At 40.2% G+C, this 13,682-nt stretch overlaps 1 protein-coding gene across 2 annotated transcripts in view; it reads right to left on the bottom strand.

Moving 5' to 3' along the window:
* The window catches only part of TBCK (TBC1 domain containing kinase), a 173,901-nt gene that overhangs the window by 21,945 nt on the left and 138,274 nt on the right, over nt 1–13,682 (bottom strand). For both annotated transcript variants that reach the window (XM_032794227.2, XM_032794228.2), the window contains one exon: nt 8,863–9,038. In XM_032794227.2, the coding sequence (XP_032650118.1) occupies nt 8,863–9,038 (176 nt within the window). The remainder of the gene's footprint in view (nt 1–8,862; nt 9,039–13,682) is intronic.

The raw sequence follows: 13,682 nt of genomic DNA, 5'->3' as shown, positions 1-13,682 counted from the left end.
CTCTAAGTGCTACCACAATACAAACAAACAAACCACCAGGAGCGAACCCAGCTCTCAGATATGTATTTACGTACCACTCCCATTCAAGTCAATGTGACTTTCAATTTTAGCACAGAATTTGGATGGTACAGTTTTAACTCATACCTGCAAACGATGAACTTTTTGGGGTATTTCTTTCCTCTTCATTGCTAATACCAATGATATATGTAAATGAAACAAACTGTCTAATGTATAAGCAGCTCCCACCTCCTCCCCCTTGGCTGATATGACACAGGTTAATCTGTTCTTATTGGATTAGTATATATCAAGAACCTCATTTATTGTTTACCCATATTGAAAACAACAGCTGCCACATCACAGGAAAACTAATAGCATGAAGATTTATTTGCTGTTTAAAAAGTGACAGATGGAATCTTAGTTTCACAGAAGGAAGCAGAGATTTATGCTCAGGGACACATCATTCTGTCTGTTTTATCAGCATGCAGCCCTTAAACAGCCATGAAACTCTTCTGCATGGAGCAACTACTTTGCCCTCACTACAGTAGTTAACCCTTTTGATATCACGTACTATGAATCAAAGCTTCTACCACAAATTAATTATGTTAGCAATGGTGTGTGTGTGTGTGTGTGTGTGTGTGTGTGTGAGAGAGAGAGAGAGAGAGAGAGATGGCGTGTGTGTGTGTGTGAGAGAGAGAGAGAGAGAGAGAGAGAGATGGCTTTTTCATAAAAACAATCCAGGAGTTCCATTTTGTTTTTTACTAATTCCTTTTAAAACAGGTTTTATCCATAGCTAAAGATATGAAGTATGAACAAAATCTCAGCTAACTAAAAATGGAAGAACATTTCCCAAACTGAAATTGAACTCAAAACTGAAGTTTGAAAGAGTTTGTTTTATTATTTGCTTATTCTTAAAATTTTCACAAGTATCTGCATCTTTTAGTTTCAACAGAAACTTAAGCACTACAAAGAAGTTCCAGTGTCATGTAGGACTGTTCTGGGGTTAATACACTGAACAGGAAATCAGATGACTGGGGTGCTATTCTTGGCTCCACCATTTACTCAATGAGAAGCATTTACTCTGAATACTTCAGTCTCCACATCTTTAAAATTGGGATATTACTTGCCTACTTCACAGAGGTTTTGAGAATGTTATTTAATATTTTAAAGTTCTTATAGGTTTTCAGACAAACAGTGCTAGACAAATTCTTATTTACCACCTTATGAAAATCAAGAAATTCTGTGTATCATACGGGACACCTATGAAAGGGTTAGTATGTAAAAGCCAACAGCTCCTAGAAGTTGTTAGGTAAAGTCTGGATGCAAAAAAGGAGCTAGGTCCCTAAGTCCCAGTTCTGGCACCACTATGATACACAGAACTTCTGCTGAAGCTTGCAGGTGCCTACATTCAGTTGGCACCTAAGTTTTTGTAGTACAAGTTCCCTAGCCACATATGTTCCTGTCTCTGCAGGACATGTGTACTGTTTCCTCTCTCTGGGTCTCCAGACACCTATCACCCACCTAAGCCCCAGAGTGATTCACAAACCACGGGAAGACAGGTGTTCAGCCACCTAAGTTGCCTGATATGGTAGGTACAATCTGAGCATTCCTACCAGATCAGTCCTCTCAGGTGAGTTCATGAAAACCAGCTGGGGAGAAAAAGGAGAACCTCCCACATAAAACTTTTAGCCCATTGGTTAGGCAACTCATCTGGGATGTGGGAGAAACCTGGTTCAAGTCCCCACTTCATCTGAGAGGGAGAAGGGATTTCAATCGGGATCTTATACCTCTCAGGTGAATGAATTCCTTAACTATTGGGCTATGGGAAATTCTAGCGCTAACATAAACCGTGAGTGGGCAACATTATGCAATATCATATATCAAGCCGCTCTCGTCACTTTGATGAGCAAAATGTCATCGAGATTAGTTTGATGAGAATGATGTAATAATTCAACAGCTACTAACTAAAAACATGAGATGTATAATCACATTTTTGTATCCCTGTAGGCAGTTTTAACATATAGGAATCTGTGTCGTGATATCCAATCTCAGCTCAGAAACATGCAAGATCAATGATGGAATGCCAAGGCAGATGAAATCCAGGGCTATGCTGACCCTCGCAAGCCCAAGGACTTCTATGCTGCTTTGACAGATGCACATGGTCCAATACAGCATTAGTTTGAAGAGTGCAGATAGCCTAACATTGATGTCTGATAAAGGAGAAATCCTTCAGAGGTGGCACAAGCATTTCAGTGATCTTTTGAACACACTGTCCAACATCATGGACAAGGCATCGATAAGAGCAATGGATCAGCCATCTTGTAATGACAACATGGATGCAGCCCCATCCCTTGACTAAGTCAGCACTGCAATCAGTACCATGAAGAACTAGAGCTCCCAGATCTGACGGCATTCCTACAGAAATATTCAAGTATGGAGGCAAAATTCTGCTGAGGTGACTACATGGACTATTTCTCAATATATGGAGCAATGAAGACTTACTGTAAGACTTCAAAGACTCTAAATTGTCACCATATATAGAAGAAAGATGAAAAGTCTGACAATGGTAACTATCACGGCATCTCATTACTCTCTATCACCAGAAAGGTTCTGACTAGAACACTCTTTGATTGTCTGCTATGCAAAATAACTAAATGCGTTACCAGAGTTGCAATGTGTGATGGTGTGGGACTCACCCCTGTGGCACCTCCTGCTGGTCGTCTCAGGGAATTAGTTCTTTTTCAGCCTCGGAGAGCCCTCTGCAGGCCAATGTCACACTGCCGCTGGCCCAGTGTCCCTCCCAGACCCGCGGGTGCCCTTTTATCTGGGGTGCTACCGCCTGACAATATCCCCACACTCTGCCTCTGGGTCTCCCCGCTCTGGAAAACTCCCAACCCTCTAATCCCCACCAACCTGGCCTCAATCTGGGCTACTGCCAGTCATCATCAAGCCCCCACTCTCTTGGGCAGACTGCAGTGTAAAAGCCACTCATCATAGGCAAGGGGGTTCGGACCGGCTGCCTCCCTGGACTGCCCTCTGCAACCCCCAGTACCCGTTGGCCTTCTGCTAGGCCGCAGCCTGGGGCTTTCCAGGCTGGAGCCTCCCCAGCTCCTCTGCCTTTTCCCAGCCCTGCCCCACTCAGGTACTCTGCTCAGGTCCCTACAGCCAGGTTCCTTCCTCTCAGAAGCTAGAGGGAGTCTGTGCCAGCTCCTGGCTCACTGGCCTTTTATACAGGCCAGCTGTGGCCTGATTGGGGCATGGCCCAGCTGCAGCCGCTTCCCCAATCAGCCCAGCTTAGCAACTCTCAGCTACAACCTTCTCCCAGGGCTGTTTTAAGCCCTTCAGGGCAGGAGCGAGTGACTACCCCGCTACACAATGTGATTTTAGGCCAACAGAAGGAATGAAAGACAAGATATTTGTAGCCCATGAGACAGAGGAGAAATGTAGAGAACAGCAACATGACCTTTACACTGTCTTTACTGAACTGGCTAAAGCATTTGACTCCGTCAATAGATGTGGGTTTGGGAATTATTACATAAGTTTGGTGAATTTTTCTGGACAACCAACATTCTGAGGCTCTTTCACGATGGAAATGCTCGGAAAAGTCTGTGTAGATGGTATTCTGTCTGACCCATTTCTTATCACTAAAGGTTTTACGCATGCTGCATAATTGGTCCATTCTTATTTAATATCTTCTATACAGCAATGTTTATTATGCTACAAGAGCCCTGAATGCTGGTATCAGGATATGTTTCCAATTATCTGGAACAGGCTGCGATCTTCCACAGAGGTCTTCAGGCAGTTGTTCATGAGCTGCTGTGTGTCAATGCCTGTGCTCTAGACAAGACACAATTGATTATGAATGGAGCTGCAAAGTCTGCAAAAAGATATGGGCTGATATTCTGAAAAAGACAGAGGTGAGAGGCCATGTATCAACCTGCACCAGGGAAACTCTACATGAAATCAAAAATCATCATCAGAAACACACAGCTAAATGGTGTTACAGACTTTCACTATCTTGGTAGTATATTGTAGATTTATGTTAGTACAGACAAGAAACTGATGAATCATATCAACGAAACCAGGTCATCATTTGGCTGACTATCAGGAAGAGTTTGGTGCAACATGATATGAAACCAAGTCTGTAAATCAGTTGTGCTGTCCAACTTATTGTACGGGTGTCAGACCTGGACCCTCTACAGGCATCATATTAAGCTTCTAGATAAGACCCACTTACAACATCTGCATTCCAGACTCCGCATCAAATGGCAGGATAAAGTTACCAATAATGAAGTTCTAGAATGTAGTCACTCCACAGGGATTGAAGCCCCGCTTATCACAACACAGTTATGCTGGGCTGGTCATGTACTGAGGATGGACAACATCAGAATGTCAAAGCAGTTGCTGTATGGCAATCACATAAGAGGTGGCCAAAAGAAATGCTTCAAAAGACACACTGAAGCATAATCTGAAACAGCGCGACACTGAGACTAACAGCTGTGAGTCATCCGCAACTGACAGACCACACTGGCAAACAGTAGTCAACAATGGGGTTACCCAATTTGGGGTAAACTGTCGTATAGATCTTGAGGCACGGAGGCCGAGTTGTGAACAGTGGCAGATTCAGCAGGCACAGACTGTAATCCCTTCCTCGGCATCAAGCTACGTACTTCATGTGGAAAGGACTGCCACTTGCGCATCGGTCTGTTTAGCCACAACTGTACAGTACTCAGAAGCCATAATACTGTCATCATGAAGGACAACATCATGCTGTGTTCCAATGTCTCTCTCTTTCAATCTCTTCTCTTGAAGCTGTTCCACTTTGAATAAATAATCCAAGAATTATTTGGGCCAGGGAGCGCAACCCAGCATTGACTTTATAGCCTGGTGGTGAGACCTTTCACCCAGGATGTAGGACACCCATGATTCAGTCCTCCTGCTCCAAAGTCACAACAACTAACTCCTTTTATACATCCAGAGCTAAATGTCTTGCTCCCAAGGTATGATAGTCTAGTAAGATTTTATGAACAAGTAATGAACATGAAAAAGTGTGTGAAATCTTTTGGGTACAAATTAAGAGAAAAAACAACACTGGGCCATTCCTTTCACTAGTTTGAATAAAATTATATCAGAAATGACTATTTGTGCAGGTGAGCATGGCAGAAATCTTTTTTTCCTAGTGTACAGGAGTAGGTTTGGTGGAGCAGGGAAGTAAAAGTAGAATTTGCTTCAAAAGCATATGAGTCAAGTGTGGAGATTAGTCACTATTTATAGCAGAACTTGTAGAAGGCTAGTAGACTGCAGGCTTTAATTACAAGAAGTTGAACTGGAAGGAACTAAGAGTTAATCTTTTAAAATTAATACTAGCATGCCTTTCTTAAATGTGATTAGTGTGAACAGTTCCAGTTTGATGATTATCACCGTTGCACGATGGGAAAGCATAAAAAAACCTTTTGAAAGATTAATAAGAGCGAGAACCCCAAACCACTAATTACTGTTGTTTATTCATGTCTAATTGGAAGGAATAATCTCGCCCCCACGACAAACTGTACAAACAGTTCTTATTCACAGCTCCATTGTAAATAGTACTAAGTAAGATAAAAGTTTAAAAAATAGGACCGTTCTTTTAGACAGAACATGTCTTTGCCCATATTGAGTATGCTAAGCTGCTCAGTGCAACAACTGACCTAACCTTTAAATAGAATAAAATACATTTACTTAGAGTAATGACATTAGTATCTAACTATGCACACTCTTGTTTTTTTTGTGGTTTGTATTCTTTCTAATCTTAAGTGACCATCTTAACCATTCGAGTCCTTAGCTGATTACAAAGGCAGAGATTTTGTGGAAGACTGAAAGACCATAAAGTACTTAGCTAGGACCTTCATAAAAGGAATGGAACACTGCCAGTATTTCTGCTAACATGTTTAATGAAAAGAGGCTACAACAGAACTGCTGACATTCTACTGCAATAGAAAATGCTCAGAGTATATTACCTTTTCATTACAAAGTTTTCTCTTGGCAAAATAATCTTGGAAGAAAGAGGTCACTAGATCTTGCATTCGCAATATGTACTTCATTACAATGCAGCAACTCCTTAGTATCCAAGGACAGCCTTATAATGAAGTTATGCTGGACACTGTTTAAAAAATGTCATGAACAAGAAATCTGTTGAAAGTCCTCTGTTTCCCACCAAATCACATTAAAAGCTATTCTACTCTTTCTTTCTTGTAAAACAATAAAGTTGTGCATGAAAAGGCATCATATTAGTGAAATATTAAAATAAATTACAAAATGATTCTCTTATAGAGAGATTCTCTGATAATTGTGCATATTGAGATATTCTCTTGTCATACTCACAAAGCGATACAGCATTTTTCTGAAGATAGGTAATAGTAATATATAACAGGAAATACAGCAATACTATACAGACTTTTTGCATTAAGATGAAAATGTTTGAAGGCTGAGTACCTCCCATCCCTGAGTGGATATACAATAGCATAGGTGATGCATTCTTCTTAGGATTTCACCTATATGTTCAGAATACCTGACAGTCAGTCAAATTCTTATGTATAGTATATTCTCTGGGAGATATTGGGACATTCCCAGAAAACAGGTCAACTAACTCAATGGATTATTTTATTACCAGTACAAGCTCACTCTTCAGCAAGGAGACTCCTCACTTCTTACAACCCTGGAGCCTGATGTCTGCTATTTGTCCACAGAATAGGTACAGTATGAGTAACCGGCAGCTTCCCACACTAAACCGCCCATTAATATGCCTCAGACTGACCAGAAAGACAGAACAGGATCTTGGAATGGTGAGTCTGCTAACAAGAGAACTACTTAGTGAAATTCTGATGAGGATTTATTATGAGAAGAATAGCTACATTCTTTACGATAAAGAGTCTATTTCCTGTATAATAGCTCAAGTTTCTGCTGGCCTTCTAAATAACATGGTAGATAGAAAAGAGGACCAAATTAAAAGTCTTTCCTACTTTGACCCTTACTACGAATATAGCTTAAAAATTAACCTTAATTCTGCGAGGGGAAAAAAGTCACTGAAGTCCAGACAATGATGAGTCAAATGATTCAGATACCTGAGCCTGTGACTAACATGAAACTCAACTGATGCATGAAATTAATAAATACAAGGAAAAAATTACACTTCCATGCTTTGATCCTCTATTTTATCTAGACAGCAGATCATGTTGAGCGTTCAAGTTTTGGCATCTTTCCAGTTACGATGTGGAATAGTCTCCCAATTCTACCATGTTCTGTTTTGCAGTAAACAGTGTCAAATATTAAACATGAGGAAAATACTTAAGTCACTGCCTCTTCCTAAGTTTACCATTCCCCTTAAAAGAAAGGGTTTATCAAGCTGTAAACTCCTGAAAAAGCCAGTAACATTTTAAAAGATTAAGACATTTGATATCTATGTCAGCTCAGGGTAAAAATCATCCAAGTCACATATGAACCCTAAATAGTTAATACTGATCCATTACTGAATGGAAACTTTGTTTAAAGAAAAACAAATGTAGAACACTTTCTAGCAATCCTACTCTTCTTGATCACCATATTGTCTTACAAGAAAGCTTATATAGGTATTCTATAGTTTAGAACAGCTCTTTTCTCAGATGCATACAGCATGGTACATTTTGCATAGTACTGAATATATGCTTGCAATATGCAATAATTCTGTGGATATCTAAACTGCAATCAAATTTGCGCTAACATTTTGTGACAACCCATGTTACTGTGATCTGTTTGCTGGTGAACAGAAACAGGAATCTGGGACCTGACCCTTTAAGTGAGACGTGCCCCAGATCCTTAAGTGACCCCCTCAAGGACTGAACTCATAACCCTGGGTTTAGCAGGCCAATGCTCAAACCACTGAGCAGCCTGTTACCCAGAAAAATGAGGTACATATCCTTCAAAAGCAATAATCTGCACCAGCTTTACTGTTATGAAAGGAAGTTTTTATAAAGTGGTAAATAAGTAATTACAAATAAATAACTATACTTTAAAATGCTGCCTAGGACATTAAGAGACTCACCTAACAATGTGCTGTGATCTATCCCACTTTTAGATGGAGACTGCTGACAGAGATATGCTCCTTGCTGAAAGAATCACATAATTGGAAAAAAAAAGAAGCAAAATGAAAAAATCCTTGAAGTTGTATATGTTAAATTAAAAGCCTTCTTTGAAGGATGTAATGAAAAATATATTGGGTACAATCCTCAGCTGCACTGAGAAAAAGGTGGCTGTCGGCTACCTTTATGCCTTCCCTGATCGTGAGTCAGCTGGGTATCTGAACAAGCATCCCTGAATAATTTAGAGCAGCCACGGGGCTACTTTAATTCACACCAATACAATACTCTCCTTAAGAATTTTTTTTCTAGGTGGGGATTGGCAGAACACATCATATACAACCCTTCCGCTTCCCCCTCTAGCCCCCAAAAGCTCATCTCCTCTCCTGACACATCCATTGAACCAGTGGAGGGGAAGGAGTGGAGCAGAGAGCTAGCTACTGGTGGAAAACCACCTATGTCAGCTTTACACCAGCCCAAAATTCCATCATGTCAGGAGAATCTTCAGGTGCTGCTGGCAACTTTAAAGTCACTGTGTAACATCCAATGACACAAAGTGATGTCATTGGGATCGAGGATCCAGCCCACAGCCTGAGGAGCAAGAGAGACTAACTTATAGGGAAACTTCTTTGCCCCTTTTTCCACAGAAAATGAGTTTCCACTATCAACCCTACCTTAAGACTCTCTGCTGCATATCTTAGCGCTATTTAAATTATTTATCATGCACAATTAAAATAGACAGGAGTAGTGGTGAATGGGTCAATATGAAGGATACTCTTCGCTATTACGGATGTCAACTACAAGCAGTTTTGGCTTGCTAGATTTGGTTTTCTTCGTTGGCGTTTTGAAGTGACTAGGTCCTGTCAGCTCACACAAGTCAATCAGATCTTCTGCTGAAATCCGTGGTGACACTTCCGCCTTCAGGTCATTCAACTGGATAGAGTCCCTAGACTTTAAAGAGAGAAAAATAAAATCTTTAAAATGATGTAACTATTTATTTGTGGTGTTATTGTAGCTGTTGGTTGCTGGCTGTTAGAGACACAGAGTGGGTGAGGTTAATATCTTTTATTGGTCCAACTTCTGTTGGTGAAAGAGATGAGCTTTTGAGTTTACACAGACCTGAAGAAAATCTCTGTGCAAGCTCAAAAGCTTCTCTCTTTCATTAACGAAAGCTGCTCCAATAAAAGATATAACTTCATCTAGTTTCTCACTTAACTGTTTGGGCATTATCCAGCATTCATTGCAACTTCTGCTTTTTATGATCATCCTAAATATAAAAGTGAAGTTTTGCATAGAAACAGTCCTTTCTTATAACTACAGTCAAGTTTGAGATAAGCCATATAGCACTGCATCTAGAACTTTTCAAATTATTCATTGTGGATCATTTATCTGAAAAACTTAGTTCTATTTTCTGTTTGAAAATTATCCATAAACAGATTTTTAAGAACATGTCATTTGCAATTGTTTGAGGAATAGCTTGTGAAAACAAATTTTAGCCTGTTCTTGGTTCATGAAGTGTTCACTATCAATAAGATCCTCCCCTTCACTCCAGCCACTTTATGCAAGGTAAAGGGGCCCTAAAAGCCATGGATCTCTCCAGAGAAGGACTTCCCCAAATTCAAGAACTGATGTAGACAGCCACACGTAGAGGACATGTCAGGAATCGGATGGATGGGATGTGAGTGGGGAGGAAATTCTGGGCAGCAGCAGGGCCCACAGATCACCTGGGAAACCCACCGTAATTTAGACAGTTCCATGGAGCTGTCTAAATTACGCCAGAGGCTACACCAGTCCCCAGAGTAGCCCAGGATCAAGAGGATGCAAAGATGACTTAGAGCTACCTTAACCTCCCCTGATCTGTGAATTCTGGCCTGCATCTTTGAAGTGCAGCACAGAATCTCTCCCTATGCCCTTTCACTATTTATTATTCCCTCACTGAACCACATTATTCGTCACCTAAGTCACTTGGTATTGTTTCTGGATGAGCTAAGCTTTATAAAAATTATTTGGGAACAGTCAGCTAATTTATTGTGGTGCCACAGAAATACTCTTATTTGCCCAACAGCCTTTCCATTGTGAATGCTCTCACAAATATTCAGAAGCACTAGAATCTGTGGTGCTTTTGCTTTTTGTTATTATTGTGAAAAAATACATGTAATTAAGCCACACAAAAAATGAACAAAATCATGCATCCTGAACACCAGCAAAGTGAATCAGTGCATCTTATTCACAAATATATTTTGTGAACAATGTGTATTGATAATTGCTGATGAATACAAAACCACTAAATTACAGTAGAGTTTATGTACAGGGAATTTCAGTGAGATGATCACAAAATGCAGAAAGGTGGGCCACAAAGTGTGGTAGAGCTTTTCCAACCACAGTGCTTATTTATAATTGCGAAATGGCTGATTTTTTAAGAAGCTAACTTTAAATCAGCTTCTCATTGTAGAAGAATCAGGGCCTCTACCCAATCCAATGAATTCCATTAAAAAAAAAAAAAGCCATGACAAACAGATATACTTTGCAGCATGCTCAAAAGGCCAGCAAACTCAACCTCAGTAAGAGTGATACAAGGAAATGAATTCCAGTCATGCAAACTCATTGAGAATGTCCAGTTACCAACACCGTAGTGTTTAAATCTAGAGTCTGTTGAAAATCTCAGCTGATCTCACAAGAGATGGTAAAATACCAAAGGACTTAAAATAGTAGAATGCATTATGCCACCCATGTTATCTCTAAACAGGACTGAGTGAAAGAGAGTTAGATCATTTTCACCAGTTACCCCACAGCAATTTTGCATCCGCAGCTAATGGATCTCTATGGGGAAGTCTCAATACTTCAGCTTCAAATGTTACCAGCTTTAACTTTTCAAAGCATCCATACCAAAGCAAACATTATTTTTCTCTATATTTAGAAAATCCAGCACAGGACATGTGGTTCAGAGGCTTCAGTGCACCACTGCATTGTGTTTTACTGTAGGCTGCAGAAGTAGCATGTACCAATCACCACTTTGTCCACTTGTCTCATTGCCTAGTAATGGCATTTACAGGTATCTGATTTGCATAATATTTTAACCTATCAGTAAAGACTTAATGAAGTCAGTCACGTATGCACAAAAGCTAAATTCAGCTCCATTGAGCCAAAATGTAGCCCTGCTGTATGTGACTCCAATGGAGCTTTTCTTACTTACACCAGGGCTGAATTTGTCTCTATGCAACTGTTGTGCTCCTACTGTGTTTGAGGTCAAACACAGGCGAAATTTTATAACTTCTGAGTGTTCAGCTGTTTCCAGTGAATTATTCCAGCTTGTCTGGAGACATATCTGCGCAGGATAGCTGGGAACTGCTAGAGTGAGCATCTTCTGGAAGTTGTTTAGGCTACTGTTTTGGTGACTGCTACTGATGGAATACTTTTTTTGTGTTAACTAAAAGCTAGCTATTTTGTTTAGAAAATCCAAATGTGTGCTTTGCAATTCTTCCATACACAACAAGGTTCTGGGGCCACTTCTCCCCAATACAGGTATTACTCCCATTAACATTACTGGACATTATATGCACATCATAGAGTAAATACAGCCCAGACGTAAAATACAAAATAGAAAAATTAAAAATCTAAAAATTGTTCCTACATTACTGGTCAATGTTATTGCATTGATTTTAAGAGTTAAATATATAAAATGCTGTTTAAAAGCAGGATTATTCTAAGAGTATAGGGGGCTGAATTTTATGCTTAGAGGAAAACAGAACCATAGTTCATAGAATTATCTTTGTCACCTAATCTCTTGTATATATGCATGGGTACGTTGATACTGATTCAATACCTAGCTTATCATTTGCTTTGCAATTTTTACTTATCAATGAGGAAACATATACATAAAGGAACAGGAGTGTTAGCAATCAGGAGACATTGAGGCACTTGTGATCAGAGTATTAAACAGAGCTGAGGAGAAGATGGTTTTCCTGTCCCATGAACATTTTCAAGATATCAAAACATTTTCCCATCTCAAATTGGGATGAAAAGTCAAAACCTTGACAATTTTTGCAAACCAAATCTGAAAAAAAATTTGCTCTGGGTCAATCAAAACAATTTCTAAACATTTCATTTTGGTTTTGATCTTCTTTCTTTTTTTAAGCTTTAAGTCTAAATTTAATAAACTTCAAAATACAAAGTCATTTAAACTCAGAAAATTGAAACTTATTACCCCTAAAAATTTCAGGTCAGATTTGTCAAAACTAATCAACCAATTTGCAAACCGTTTCAGTTCTGATGAATCAACATTTTCCAGCCCTCCCCCAAAAAACAAAAACAAAAACAAAACAACAACAGTGCATTGAAAAATGAGTGATCAGGTCTGGTATTGATTAACTCAAGTAATTACTGCTAGCGCTAGCCCATGCTTCAGCAGTGTGCTGCAAACATGTGCTAGCTTATATTGATACAACAGAACCTCAAAGATACAATCACCAGTGTTACAGACTGACCTGTCAACCGGACACCATGTGAAACCGCAAGTAACTAATTAGGGAGCAATGGGGACCAAAGAAAGAAAGAAAGAAAAAATACTGTACTGTACTGCATCTTAAAAGTAGGCAAATTTGGGCTGCATGTCCCAACGTATGGGGCAGCTACTTACAGCTAGGAGGTGATGACACTGGGGCTGCCAGCCCAAGGCAGCTGGAGTTGGCAGAGCAGGAGCAACACTGGGGTATATGCTGCTTTCACACACCCACCCCACCAGCCAGGAGAGGGATGCACATTTTTTTTTTTTTTTTTATCAACCCCCACCTCTCCAGTCAGGAGGGGGACGCCTTGTTTTTATCCCCTCCCCCCGGCCGGGAAGGGGACAAGGTTACAAAGTTAGTACGAAAGAAACTGCCGGCGCTGAGGAGGGAGCAGAGCTGCTGTTGGAGCCTGGCCTGCAGTGTCAGCTGCTGGAGCCCAAAGCGCGCTGCCTAATTCAGTGCACAGGATGGATGCACACAGGGGAAGAATTAAGGTTGAACAGGCAACCTTAAATCTGGTATTTCCTATGCTTGTATAATAGAAGTCATAATCATCAACATTCTTCATTATCCCCAATGGGTAAATAGCAAACAAGTGAGCCGTAAGTAAGACTATGCCTACACTATGAGCTAGGGATGCAATATCCCTGCTCACATATACATTCTCGTGCTAGCACTCATTGAGCTACCAGGAGTATAAATACCATTGTAGCCACAGTGGTATGGGTAGCAGCAATGGAAGCATGGCTAGCTGTGTTCAGTACATATTCAGTGGTTTCAGGAGAGCCTGTATTCAATCCGACTCAGCTGTGCCTCCACTGTTGCTACCTGGGCTACCCTTCTATTTGTATTCCTGCTAGCCTGATGAGAACTACTCTACACAAGCAGGGAAATAATATTCCTAACTCATAGTGTAGACATAGCCTAAGAAATGATCTCCTGTTAATGGCTGAATAACCACTAACATAATTGCAACTCAGTTAAAATAAATATCCTAAGTGGCATTAGCTACCTGTAAAGTTCATTACCATCTTTCTTATGATTTCTTCTCTTCCTTTTCTGATCGAGGATACCCAATTTCCATCTGTAC

Source organism: Chelonoidis abingdonii, chromosome 5, assembly GCF_003597395.2.
Source record: "Chelonoidis abingdonii isolate Lonesome George chromosome 5, CheloAbing_2.0, whole genome shotgun sequence".
Classification (NCBI taxonomy): domain Eukaryota; kingdom Metazoa; phylum Chordata; order Testudines; family Testudinidae; genus Chelonoidis; species Chelonoidis abingdonii.
Note: the sequence above shows the minus strand (reverse complement) of the source record. Positions and strands in the feature narration are given on the sequence as shown.